At 41.9% G+C, this 13,615-nt stretch overlaps 1 protein-coding gene across 2 annotated transcripts in view; it reads right to left on the reverse strand.

Moving 5' to 3' along the window:
• LOC132909437 (protein O-mannosyl-transferase TMTC2-like) overlaps positions 1-13,615 on the reverse strand; it is a 172,448-nt gene that overhangs the window by 26,391 nt on the left and 132,442 nt on the right. For both annotated transcript variants that reach the window (XM_060964289.1, XM_060964288.1), the window contains exon 7: positions 612-856. In XM_060964289.1, coding sequence (XP_060820272.1) covers positions 612-856 — 245 coding nt within the window. The remainder of the gene's footprint in view (positions 1-611; positions 857-13,615) is intronic.

Here is a 13,615-nt window from a genome sequence, read left to right on the forward strand (position 1 = left end):
AAAACGGTCATAGCAGGAGTGCAACTTTGGGGCGCGATCGATACTTGGTGAATTTAATTAGCCACCCCTGGTATCCTCGCGTGTTTTCCAACAACGGGTAATTACGAAAATTGCAATTCATACGGGCAAACATACCTTCGCGCGCGATCGTGCACGGCTACTAATTCGATTTAATGAAGAAGCTCGCGGTAATGTTACAATCAAAACATCGTATCGCCTGTCGATCGATAGTAAACGAATTATAATTTTACAAGCCCACTTGCCTCCAGTTCGACTCGCGTGTGGCATGAATAATTGCGAAGCGTGTTAGGCATGATTCGCCATAACCGATTCTTCTTAACGTAAACGAGCACTTCGATTGAATCCTATCTACGACTTCATCGTAGGTATATATATATCTTCTTACGTGTCAAATAACACGAAACGTGGTCAGAGAATATAGTAGTCGCGTAATTTCCCGTAAAGTCAATCGTACAAATTCCTTTGACGAATCGATTTGATGGAAGACGATTCGTCAAAGGAAACACAGGAATGCGAAGTGCAGCTGCTTGTCTGTAAGTGGCTGCTCTGCGTAAATGGAGTAACAAGCTGCAAGTGACCTGAACACTGACCTGAGGTGGATAGTGATCCGGCAACGCATGCAGCGCTTCCCTGTACGCGGACAGGGCCCTTTGTAATCTACCCTGATCGGCGTAGAGAGCGCCTAATTGAAGGAGGGCCTGTACTCTGGCTGCCTCGTGAGCCCTCTTGTCCTTGAGGCCGGAACCGTCTAAGGATGCGCCGGCCCGCAAAACCGCAGCCGCTTCCGTTCCACGTCCGACCGAGGCCAGCGCCGCGCCCAGATTCACGTAAGCCTCTGCAAAGACAAACGATAAGGATCATGAGCGCCGTTGGATTACCGCCTTGTGCCTGTGTGATACGCTCTGCCGTTCTCTCTCCAGAGAGATCGGCCATGAATTTATATAAATCGAATCGGCCGCGTTTTTCCATTTGTCCTCCTACATTCCTACCAGACAGTCCATTTCTCTTTCGAGCTTTCTTTAGGACCTTCTTTTGTCTTCCCATCTCGCGAAAGCATCGATGAATTATACAATGTAGATATATATGTGTTTCGTTAGTCGAAAGATTATAGAAGTTAGATACTGTGATTTTTTCAATGTGCAAGGGTGTGACAAACACATGTACTCGAATCGTTTATTTTGGGAGTGGTGTAAGTGATGGAGAGTCCATTTTCTCTTGTTTTCAAGCATTCGAGTGTTTGCGTTTCCATCGTATTAAAATATTCTCTATGTGTTTATGTAGATGTTTATACGAATAGCTTTTTTTTAGAATTAACTAGACCAATATATCTTCTCTGAAGTCACGAATGGATTTACGTCGTTCACAAAATTCGTGAATTGTACAATTCATTAGAGTTTAAGTATTTAAAATTGTTAAAAAAATATATATATGTTGTAGAGTTAGGGGCGTGTAATGAATATTCTCTGGAATTAGCCATCGTTGTTACGTAACAGAGAAGATATCTACTAGTACAAAGATGATCACTATAAAATTTGACAAGTAACCGTGGTAACTCGATACTCGAGATACTAATGACAATGATCCTAGGTTCAATAACGAATCCGCGGTCAACGGGATAACAGATGTACTTTCTTCCAAAGTCTAAGTCGAACTCCTTGCTGAAACGTGAAATATCCACTGATCGTAAAGACGTTGTTTTTACTTGCTGACGAGATCACACGAGAATGTACCTCTCCGTCACAGTGATGCTGCAGAGGAAAACTATGATGGGGTGTGTCTCAGGACACAAGATCATCGGATTCATCGAGGACAAACCTCGTTCAGGAAGTGAAGGAAATGGACGTTGTTGTTAATTGGTTAATTTCTATGTTGATGGTTAGAGAAAGATGCTAGCCGCCCTTGAGGGAAAGTTGCTAGTGGGAAGCGTCGTTCGTAAGGACAGCAGATCTCCCGTATTTTCCCGTAGTAGGTGATACATTTAGAGATTGTTAGGATAACGGACTGTTTGTCCGTTATATAGTGGGTCCTCAGGCTAGCTGAACATGTCCTGTGGAGATGCATCGACATCTGGTAATCATCATGCCTGAAGAATAGGGTCTGTGTGTGGCAAGCTACGGGGCAGAGACCGTTGGAATGTTTACTGTCGAGTGCCGCTACAACTATTCTTTTTAAGGAGAGCTATACAATTACTCTATAGCTGTATTAAGTAAAAATGTTCATCCCGTGACCGCGGCTACGTTCGGCGACTAGTTGTCGCCTTGAGCCCAAGCTCATTATCGCAAATCTCGGACAATTATAATCGGTTTAATTTACAAAGATTTATAAGGACTAAAGATTTATAAAGATCGGGTTAATTTATAAAGACAGTATTGGAAAATTTTCTAAAGAATTCCAAGGGAAGGCCCGGTGTCCTTTCATCTTCGACATATACAAAGCATACGAAAATATATAAAAAATGCACTGTATTTAATAATAGATAGAATAAAACTAAATAAATAACAATTGTTATAATATTATGTTAGTTATAACATCCGTATCATCATCTGATCTTAATGTTAACTATTATTAATCTTGTAATACCTTAAAGTTATAACAATAACATTTAATCACAACAATTTAATCTCATAATAATAATAAAAATAACAATTTAATAAATGAAATAATAATTGACGATATTACCGAATCGCATTTAAATAACTTACATCCGTATTTGCAATATATATTTAGTCAGATACAAAAGTTAGGATTATATTGGCTACCATTTGTTTTTGATTATTGGTGCTCCGACTGTTTGATCGAGTTACAGATTACAGGAAATGGACTTACACGGTTTCCAAAGTAAATGATTACGCAATGCCATTTATTAACAGAATTTCAATTGATCGAAACAAACAAATATATTAAAATTTAAATTATAAATTGTCTACAAATAAAATGTTCACATTGAAATATATGTGAATCTTTCATTTGCCTAATTTCTGCAAGAAATGAAATCAAGCCACTTCAGAAATAAACGTTCCATTTAATTCCAAAATCAAATCGACGTGGGACTGATTTAATTGCGTTTTTACCACTGACCTTATCTCGGACAACCATATACAATTAACAGATATCGATAGAAACATTAGATAGAAGCTAAAATTAGTACAATTAGAAAGGCAATACAATTAAGTTTTAATGAAAATTAATCTTACAGATGCAATTTTGTCTCACATTAATATGTTACATCAATTGATATATATATATTTTAAGCTAGATTTTAAAGGTTTACGTAGATTTTATAAAATGTCATTACGGATGAAGATAAAACTTCAACGATACGGATACATTGCTTGTTTCAGTTTATATCTGGCAAAGTAATCCGGTTATACGAAGAGATAAAAAATCAACAGTAGAGAAATATTCTTCAATCACAACTTAAAAATAAAATAAATATGTTAATCTTCCGATCAAATTTCACCATGTACAGTATATATGTAAGTAATCGAATGGATAAAGCTACTTCCATGTGTAATGGTGCTTTGAAATATCGTTATAGTCGGAGAAAAAGTACTGGAAGGGGTCAGAGAGAAAATGCTATGAAATATTAAGAACGGCGAAGTCGCGTCGGACGTTTAATTTAAGAAACTACGGTGCGGCACAATCATAACAAGATCTACTTTTTGCTCGATTCACTAGAAAGCAGAAGAGGGCAGGGCAGATTTTTCGCGACGAGGGTTTCTTTAGAAATTCGGACAGAAGCAGTGCTGGGGCCAGTCTTTAACGTAAATTCAGACATTCATAGCATGGCTACCACTTCGCTTCTTGCCCTGTCCGTTTCTAGTTAAAAGGGCATTGCCTGGCTTCCGGGGTCGGCTGCTTTTACGACTCGACTGCGAATCGGGTTAACTCCGCATGAATTCCCGCCTTTTGTCGCGTGTTTCCCGTATTTCCTTGGCTAATTACTAAATATCGTGCGAAACGGCGACCTGCCGGATGCCCCGCGTCGTCGAAACGTGGTGGAAATGCTTCGAGGGACGAAGATTAACTTAGCTCTCGCGCTAATTTCTGCCGTTTGTTTCTTTCATCATTCAGGATTTTAATTAAAACGAAAACGTCCCCTCTCTTGCAAGAGGAATCCCATAAACACGGGGAAACGCGGCAATACCGGAGAATCTACTTTCCTTATGAACTCTGAAAAGTTTCGATCTCAAAGATAAGAATATCCATTGCTTTCTTCTTCTCCTATACTTTCACAAATTTTTTACACTTTTTAACTGTTGAATCTAGTACACGCCATTGTAGCCGTTAAACGATCCGCGGACACAATGACACGGCAACCGTATCTAGGGATGCAAAGTGGAGAGAGTGGGCGATCTCGAGGAGCCGGACAAAAAGCCGTAGTCGGCTATGACTTTAATTAAAAATTTCAAGTTACCGCGAGGTATCCCTGCTCGCAGCGGTCGAATCGCCGCAGAGGCCGCGTCGCTGAACAACCAGGCCAAAGTGAAACGTATTAAAAAGTTTATTTCCACTTTTATTGTCACCCTCGTGGAACGTGATCCCTTACGCTCATAGGGAAAAGAAGCGAAGAAGGAAAGAGAACAGGTAGGTGGGATGGAACGGGGGCAGAAACGATGAGGTGGTGGAAGAGCACGATGAATCTCGGTGGATCGATAGTGGGAACGCGGGAGCCTTCTTAATTCGAAGCAATCTGCTTCTTCGAGATTTCCAACGACGGATTTCCAATTCCTGACCTCTCCCATAGGGATCGACCGATTCGATCCTCTAATTTCGTCGCGTTTAACTTTCCTTGGGCCAGCCGTTTTATCGTTCAACCGGCTAAACGTAATATACTACGGCTCGCGGAGGCGGCTGCTAATCCCGATATCATCCGACGCGATATTACAGCACGAACGTAAGACGTTTACCCTCACGCCTCCAGTTGCGCAGTATAAACAGGCACCTGGGAAGACTTTCATTAACGAGCCGTATGATTGGCAAATTTTCCGAGACGCCTCTATCGCATACTCGGCTAAATCCGGTTTGGTTTAACGAAATCCCTCGATAACGGGGATCATTTTTCCCTACCAGAGATCGGATACCGACAAAGCTATATTCCCATAACTTGATTCTCATGGGCTCATGTAAATTGTAAGTAATTGGTGCAAGTTCGGCACGTGTATTTCGATAATTCTCAGCGTGGCATTCAAACTGTGTATGAGGGGCGAAAGAGAGACGAAAGAAGAAAGAAGTGCGGTGGACGGTGAGACGTGTTGCTGGTTAAATTAATAACGAGACGAGTTGATTTCGTTAATTATATTTACAGATATTTTAAAATGTAGAATACAAAGTTAATCATAAGCGTTCTCGCTCGATGATATTCGTTATAAGATTGCGCGATACTGCCGTACTGATACTAATTGTTATGCTGATTCGTTAGACTTATTCGTTCGACTGATAATCTCGATGACTCGATACTGATATTGATTCGCGCGACTGACTGACTGACTGGATGACTGACTGACTATGTCTGAAGAACATGGTCGTCTATTTATACTGGTCGAGGAGGTACCGGAAGGTTTGAACTTGTCGCCGATTGTCGGTAGCAGCGAAATTGCTTTGTCCAGAGTTTGTTTATTACATTATGTGCGTCGTATAGTGTTAATCCTCTGTGACAAAACAACTACGTGAGGCATCGTCGAATCGAAACGTCCTAAGACGCATATGCCGCTACAGAAGGAAAGAACATGATGCATACAGTTTCAGTAAGAACTAACCCACGGAAGGTTTGATCAATCGTACGTGTCACCTTTAATGTACTAAGATTTACATTTTTACAGATAATATTAAGAATCGGCTCGTCATAAGCTCGATCCATTGATAAATCATCGTTAATTGATGATAAGTTACGGAGATAAGTTTCCGGCGCCAACTTGTCATTGGCTAACCGCACGGTAAACTGACTTTTCCAACGCACTAACGAGTAGTCGATAGAAGATCTCGTGTCACTGGGCCTTCAAAGATACACCGCATCGACGAGCTCAACTTAAACGCGGTAGAACCTTCCCAGCGCATCATCCGATGTATAGAGTCATCCCTCGTATATACAGAAACATCTGCGACGTCGTGGATTATTCACGAAACGCCGGTCGCAATTCCCCGTGTAATCCGTCACCACATCGAAGGTGGTTCTCTCGTCACTAGGATCGGTCAGAGTTTTAAGATATTACATTCGCGATTACTCGATAGAAGCTGTACTACTAACATCGATAGTACAGATACTCCTGCGATGTAGGGAGCTTTTAAATTAAAATTAAAATTACTTTAAAGTTAAAATTACTAGGATGTATGAATGACAAGATTAAATCAAACATCGAGACACTTGACGAATATATATATATATATATATATAGAGATGGAAAAGAGACATTGAATTTTAGATTGTCACAATATTGAATGAGTTCTCTAACCGGAGATATATGTAATCAGACTCGATTTAAATTTTGAGTGCTTACTTATTCTTTATTCACGCCTTAATTTCAAGCGTTCGAATATTTCATAGTAAGTAAAAAAAATTACCGTTTCCACAGTATCAAGTAGTCGCGCCTATTAATAGGCGAACAGCAACCAGGTACGCCATCTATTTTAATATTAACTGCATTAAGGTTAAGGTATATTTTATACGATCTTAAATAAGCCTTCGTATCCATTATCTTCTCAAGTTTCTGCCAATTCGCTCGTTCATATGCTTCGGACGTGTAAACTTTGATGCTTGACCGATTTTACGAGCTCGTTATAACACCGAGCCCATCGTACACGTATAGACGTCGCGCAACTGTATCCATAAGGTGGGGAAACTCGACCAAAGAGCCTCTCGGATACTCTAATTCCATAGAGTATCCCCCGAGACCGCGACGAAGAAAATGGATTGCTCGGCTGCCGCCGCGCTCCTTATTCAAAATAATGTGAAGCATAGGGGGTTGGTTCTATAAGGTAGCCGACAGGAAATTGCCATTTCGATGCTCCGGTTTCTCTTCTTTTAACGGAAACTTTTTGTTAATTAAAGAGTCGACCCGGTGGGTCTGCGAGATAGCAACTTACCAAGTCGGTTTTTATATTTTTCAGACAGTTGCAACGGGGTGAGGCGATGGTTTCTTAGAGAAAGAAACACGTACATATTAAGATTATTCAGCGGATAATGCGCGGCTTGAATATCGTGTACTTGGAACGTTGCTGAGACTATTTTGGATTGAAGGGAGTGTATCGTCGAACGGATGATTATCTCGCGATTTTTCAACGTGATACCGCGTTATGGCCTTTATAAATTAAACGGGTAGCCATCGTTGAATGAGGGAAGCAGGATGCAGAGGTAGAACGATCATTGAAGAGATTTAGGCGCGAATAATTAATTAAAAATTAAGCGGACGAGTTTCGCAGATATTTCAAATTCGTGTGATCGCGCAGATTTTTCCGGATTCGAGACGATATAACCGACAATCTGTGTGCTCAATCGATTTTCAACAAGAGAAAGAAATTGTCGACCTTTCGTTTCTTCCTTTATGCATTTGATACGAGTAATCTTAGTTTCTTTTCTGCCGAGATAAAATAAAATACGAGCTTTTCAAGCGACATGAAGAGTTAATGTAATAGATCTCTTGTAGCGAAACGAGCTCGATCAATTCTGACGGATTATTAAGCTCGTAAACAAGCTGGGTACGCTGTGATTCCACATCGACGATCACCACCTGTAAAATTCGTTATGACGCGCCCCGAACCGGATATTTACTGCGATAGCTTTTACCAGCAAACAAAAACGAACGGTAGCAACTCGCGTATATCTGATCCTATTAACGTACCGCGGCAATTACCGCGATCGGATATCCCGGAACAATATTTCTTTTCCGCCCAAGTCCAAGTAATCGTGTTCGAGTTTAGAAGACTCTGTGTTGATCGAAATCGATTTTATACCTCTACTTGGCCAACTGTACTCTTCTTCATCATTGTAATCGATCATGAAACGCCGACATTCTAAAAGTAGGCACACAATGATGAATAATAAATAAATATTCTTGCGAAGACTTTAAAGCGAAGATAATAACGTCGTGCAAGAATGCGAAAGGATAATATGCAATAGACGCGAAGAGAGAGCGAATGAATGAACTGCTCGTACATGTACAACGAACTACAAGTGTCAGGAATAACGTAGAAGAGATTGCTGGTTTGCGGTGGGGCTTGGAACGCGTGCTTGAACGAGCTCGAGGAATGCGTGCGAAGTTTTAAGCGCAAGAAAACGCGTGTCGTTTACCCCTGACGTCTATGTCGGAGAATATTCCAATGACATAGAGGAAGTCTCCATTTCCCTCGACGATCCCGTTACTTCTACGCGTTGCAAGATGACGCAGAGCTCGAACTTAAGCCGGGGAAAATATCAGAAATAACAACCTCGGGACAACATCGTCTAATATATGCCGCCGAGGGCAAGGGGAAAAGAAAGACGAGTAATATTTCACCAGGAGCGAAAAACACTCGTTTCCACGACTTTTCGCGAGTTCGTCGCCGGAAAAACACGGGCGCGCGACGGGGCTGGTTCCTCGGACGGCAAAAACCAACGTCCTCCGTTCGTGCTCGAGACGAACTTCTTCGTTGGTGGGGTTGATTCGCGGAAAACGCGAGAAAGAGGGGCGCCAGTTGGAAAAAGCGAAAACGACGAGGCAAGGCGCGAAACGTTTCGAGACCTGGCTACTTCTACCACAAAGATATATCGTATCGCCATTTCTGCACGTTTCTGACGTTGACTGGATCTGAATTGCTCGAAGGTGAACGGCGATGACGACGAGTCAGGTGGTCGAGGGACAGAAAGCGCGCCGGTGCAGGATACTGGCGGCTTGGGGTGGGAGGCGGTGGTGGAAGAAGAATGGGCAGACGGAAACTGCTGTTTCATCTCCGACTCCGCCAACTTGGCAAGACCGCCGCCCTGTTTGCTTCCTAATTACGAAAGAGAGAGAATAAGATGCGCAAGAGGTTCGTAGAAAAGGAGACGAAGGAGCTGAAGGGGACCAAGCTCGTAGGTGAACGGGGTGAAAAGGAAAACGAGGGACAAAGTAAGACGGAAGGTAGAGAAGAAACGTCGTGGAAAGATGAAGAGAGACGGCGGAGCTGGTGCTGAAGCGAATTCAACTCCGGGCGCTCACGGAATTAAGATTCCATCGTGCAGTCGAGTTTTGTGTGTGCCTTGCAATTTCCTGGTTAACCCGACCGTTCCCTCTTTCGCGTAGACTCCGACCGTGATTCACTTCCCGCGTCCATCGCGCTGTTTCCATCTTCGATCGATAAATTTCATGGGAAACTTTTGGACTTCCTAATCATCCGTGTATGCATAGTTCATTTCTGTGATTTTGTAATAGCTTGGTGGAGTCGATTTTCGTGGCAGAGCACTGATTAAGAGGTGGTGAAAGAGAAGGAACGAGGGCGCGTAAAGTTTCATGAGTTACGATATGGAAATTGTCGATAGATCGGTATCAATTGCGAATAATTTTCTGTCTCGTTTGGAAGGTCACCGTGTACGATTAACGCGACGATTGATACTCCGCGGTGTTCTTTTTGCTCTCTGTTAACGACGCAAATCGTTCGTGATGGTCAGGGCTTTTAAAACACGACTGGCTCGAGTAATTAGTGGACCGATCTGCCGCCAATTTGTGGACGACAGCCGCGGCCAACGCACGACCACCCAGAACCGCTCGATAAGAGTCGAGGTCGGCCGTTTTTCTGATAACTCACCATCAAAATTCGCTTCGTTTATTCTTGTTTACCGTTTCGTGGCTGGTAATCGGCATTTAGTTAATTATTACACTTATTACAAATTATACATATTACATATTATATGAATATAAAAGATTCCTATGATAAGTGTAGAAATATTTTCGCCCGTCAGTGTACCTTTCTTTCCTTTCATTAAACTAACAAAACTTCAAGTTTTCGTGAAACACATTGATGAAACGACGGAAATTGAAAGCATCAAATATTTGTTAATAGTTGAACCCGTGAGCAACCGAGACAATGGTATCGTAATGCAAAAGTAACTACCACTTACGTAAACAAGATCAAACGATCGCTGCGTTTACATAAACGCTTCGCTATAACGACACGACCGCACATTACGGCGGCTGTACCTCTCTATAAATAAATAAATAACGCTTTGCATAATGCGCAGCTTAATCAGTCGACGCAGGGAAGGTCGCAAGAAACCGCAGCTAAGTAATTCACGTTCGCGATATTAAATCAAATTTGGTTAAATTTAATTGAAATCTCGCGGCGGTTACGCGCGACATAGTTGTAGAACGAAGACTCGCGAACGGTAGCAACGAGTCCGGGAAACGCGTTCCGCTGAATCGCCGCGATAAAACACCATTTGCAGAGTTATTGTGTGTAATTCGTGCTAATTCGATGTCGTGTAGCGCGAACCTCTTTCACCGTTCGCCGCGGTGAGCAAACGGAAATTTTATCGCAGTTCCTGTGCCATTAGACGAAACGTTGTTTTCTCTTCCCATTACGAATCCAAAGCTGTGAGCGAATAAAGGAATAACAACTCTACCGAGGCAGAGGGAATCGTCGTAAATTAATTGGTTAAAATAATTCGTAAATTATCGCGGCCGTTTCAGCACGAGCCGTGAGCACAAAAATGCGTTCGTTCGTTTCGTGGAACGAGTATGTACGTATTGGAGGTGCACACGAGGGACGTACCGGCTGTATCGACCGGTCGAGGATGAAAATGTGCGAGCCCGTCGATATGTGTGTTTACGGTTTCCGTGTATCTAGCGTGTTTATATGCGCGCTCGCGTGTATGAGCGCCTAAGCCCGCGTCCGTGCACGTTCAACTTCGTGTGTGTACCTAAATGCGTTTACCTTTGGGCCGTCCTCCGCTTCCGCTTTGCTTCTTCCGTTTTCCTCGCTGTTTCCTTTTTTTTTTTTTTACCCTCACACGCGTCACGTTAGAGTAACATCGAAGTGAAGTAGCGAAGGCCAGTTAGGGGTTTGGCTAAAAAGTGGCGAAGCAAGGTGTGCCGTTCGGGGACTTGGAGGAGTGGCCGTCCTCGAAATTCGCCCTTGTGTTCCACGGCTCGTCATGGAAAATCCTTTTAAAGGAGAAACTTTACTCGCCCGAGTAGACGAGAAGCCTGGCTCGCTTCCTAGCCCACAGACACGATTATTTTGAGCGTGATACAGTAGCGGACAAAAGTTTAAGACGATGATTTGTAAACCGGATTACAAACATCTTATACGCATATTGTTCTTCTATTCGGTTTGTCTCTTTGGAATAACGTAGCTGTATGTTTGACCTTCGTAACCTCAGACAGTCAGTTGTTAAATACAAACAATGTAGGAGTTACAACAGTTAGTTACCGCCTAGCACTTGGAAACAGTGGACATTAGTTTAAGACGATCTGTGTAAAACGTGAGTACGAGTACAGTTTTTGAACATTTTGATTCTGGAATGTCAAAATCATTGTTTAGTGTACCTTTTATTGCTTAAAATTCATTTAGGTAGGAACAGACTATGGGTAAATCAAAGAATTTACTTGAAAACGAAAGGGAACAAATCGTAAGGCTGCGAAAGCAAAGTAAAACCTTCACCGAAATAGCAAATATAGTGAACAGGTCAGAAACAGCTTGTAAACAAGCTTGGTATAAATGTTTAAAGACAGGCATGTATTGCGATCAACCGAAAAACGGAAGACCACGGAAAACAACACCGAAAATGGATCGCCGGATTCATCGATTGAGCGAAAAGGATCGTTTTCGTAGTGCAAATAATATTGCTGCGGAGATAAACTATGAAAACGATACACAAATTAGTGCTAGAACTGTTAGGAGAAGATTAGAAGACTTTAACTTAAGAGGACGAAAACCCCAAAAGAAACCACTGCTGAGTTCTAGGAATCGAAAAAGACGACTTGCATTTGCTAAAGCTCATAAGCATTGGACAAGTGAAGATTGGCAAAAGGTATTGTTTTCTGACGAATCGAAATTCAATCGCGTCTGTTCTGACGGGATACGGTACGTTAGACGTCGAATTGGCGAAAGTTTGAAAACACAGTGCGTTTTAAAAACTCTTAAACATGGTGGTGGCAACGTTATGGTGTGGGCGTGTTTTTCTCGAAGCGGCCCTGGTCCGATATGTCGTATCAATGGAATTATGGACCGTTTTCAATACAAGGACATACTCAAGAACACAATGTTACCTTTTGCACGCAACAATATGAGTGATGATTTTATTTTTCAAAATGATAATGATCCGAAGCACACGGCTCGGGTTGTGAAACAGTTTTTTCAAGAAGAAAATATCACCGTGCTGCCGTGGCCGTCGCAATCACCAGACATTAACCCAATCGAGAATTTGTGAAGCATCATAAAAAAGACAGTACAAGGTTATAAACCGAAAAATTTGAATGAACTTTACTCTACAATTGAAACAGCTTGGAGTAATATTACGGTAGATCAATGTAAAAAATTAATAGATTCAATGCCAAGAAGATGTACCGAAGTGATAAGAAATAACGGATATTGGACAAAATATTGAATTTAAACAAAAATTGTGCATATTTTTTTACCAAAACTTAATATTTTTTGTGTAGTCTTAAACTTTTGACCGACAAAATATTATACAGATTTCGTTCCTTTTTTTGTAACTTCGCTACTGAGCAAAATATCAAAATGAAATTTTTTTTGTAAGTGTATAAACAAATGCCTAATTAGTTAATACCAAATGTAGAACACTGTATTTATATTTTTTATGGAAAGTAAATCAATTATTTATTTCTTCCATTTCGTCTTAAACTTTTGTCCGCTACTGTATTTTCCAAAGAAGAGGACGACAGTTTCGTAAACGAAGTGACGCTCGCGAAGTTAACGGAGCTTCGTTTCCAAGCAATTCCTTGCATCGACTTTCGTTTCGGTAGACCAAAGGTCGGTTCGAATGCTCGGATCAGCCGAGCGTAATTTTGTAAGCAATTTCACGAATCTCAAATTCCAGCTTCCTGGATATTCCCTGCTACCGCCACTTCGGCGATTTCCATCGGGACGAAGGAAGGATCAAAGTATCTGCGCGAAGGATAGATAGATAGATAGATAGATAGATAGGTAGATAGGAAGAGAGAGAGAGAGAGAGAGAAAAGAGGAGGTTGTGGTAAGGTGCAGCGGAAGTCCTCGGCCGAATTGCCGTGTTCGGGCGAATCAATCGTGTTAAGTGCTCGTACGGCAACCTGGCTAATTTCCGACGATCCAACTGGGAATCTCTATGCTTGTTCGGGGGTTACGAAGAACAAGGCGAGTACCAAACAGGGCGCCCCCTCCGCACTTATCTACTTTAGAATTCCTTTATTTTCTGGTCGAATGGAAACGTCGAAATTTGATAAAATTTGGAAGGGAGTTGATGGGAAATCACACGGTTGGGTTTGTAATAAATGCAAAGTGCAACGTGAGCGTAATTAATCAAACAAAATTCCCCTCGCGTGATCGCCAGCTAGGTCCTCTGGCTGACGGATCTGTTAATTTTGCTGATTAATGAAATTTACGGTTTCGACCTGTGAGTTCATCGACGCACGGTTAACATGTG

This window comes from Bombus pascuorum, chromosome 8 (genome assembly GCF_905332965.1).
Source record: "Bombus pascuorum chromosome 8, iyBomPasc1.1, whole genome shotgun sequence".
Lineage (NCBI taxonomy): Eukaryota > Metazoa > Arthropoda > Insecta > Hymenoptera > Apidae > Bombus > Bombus pascuorum.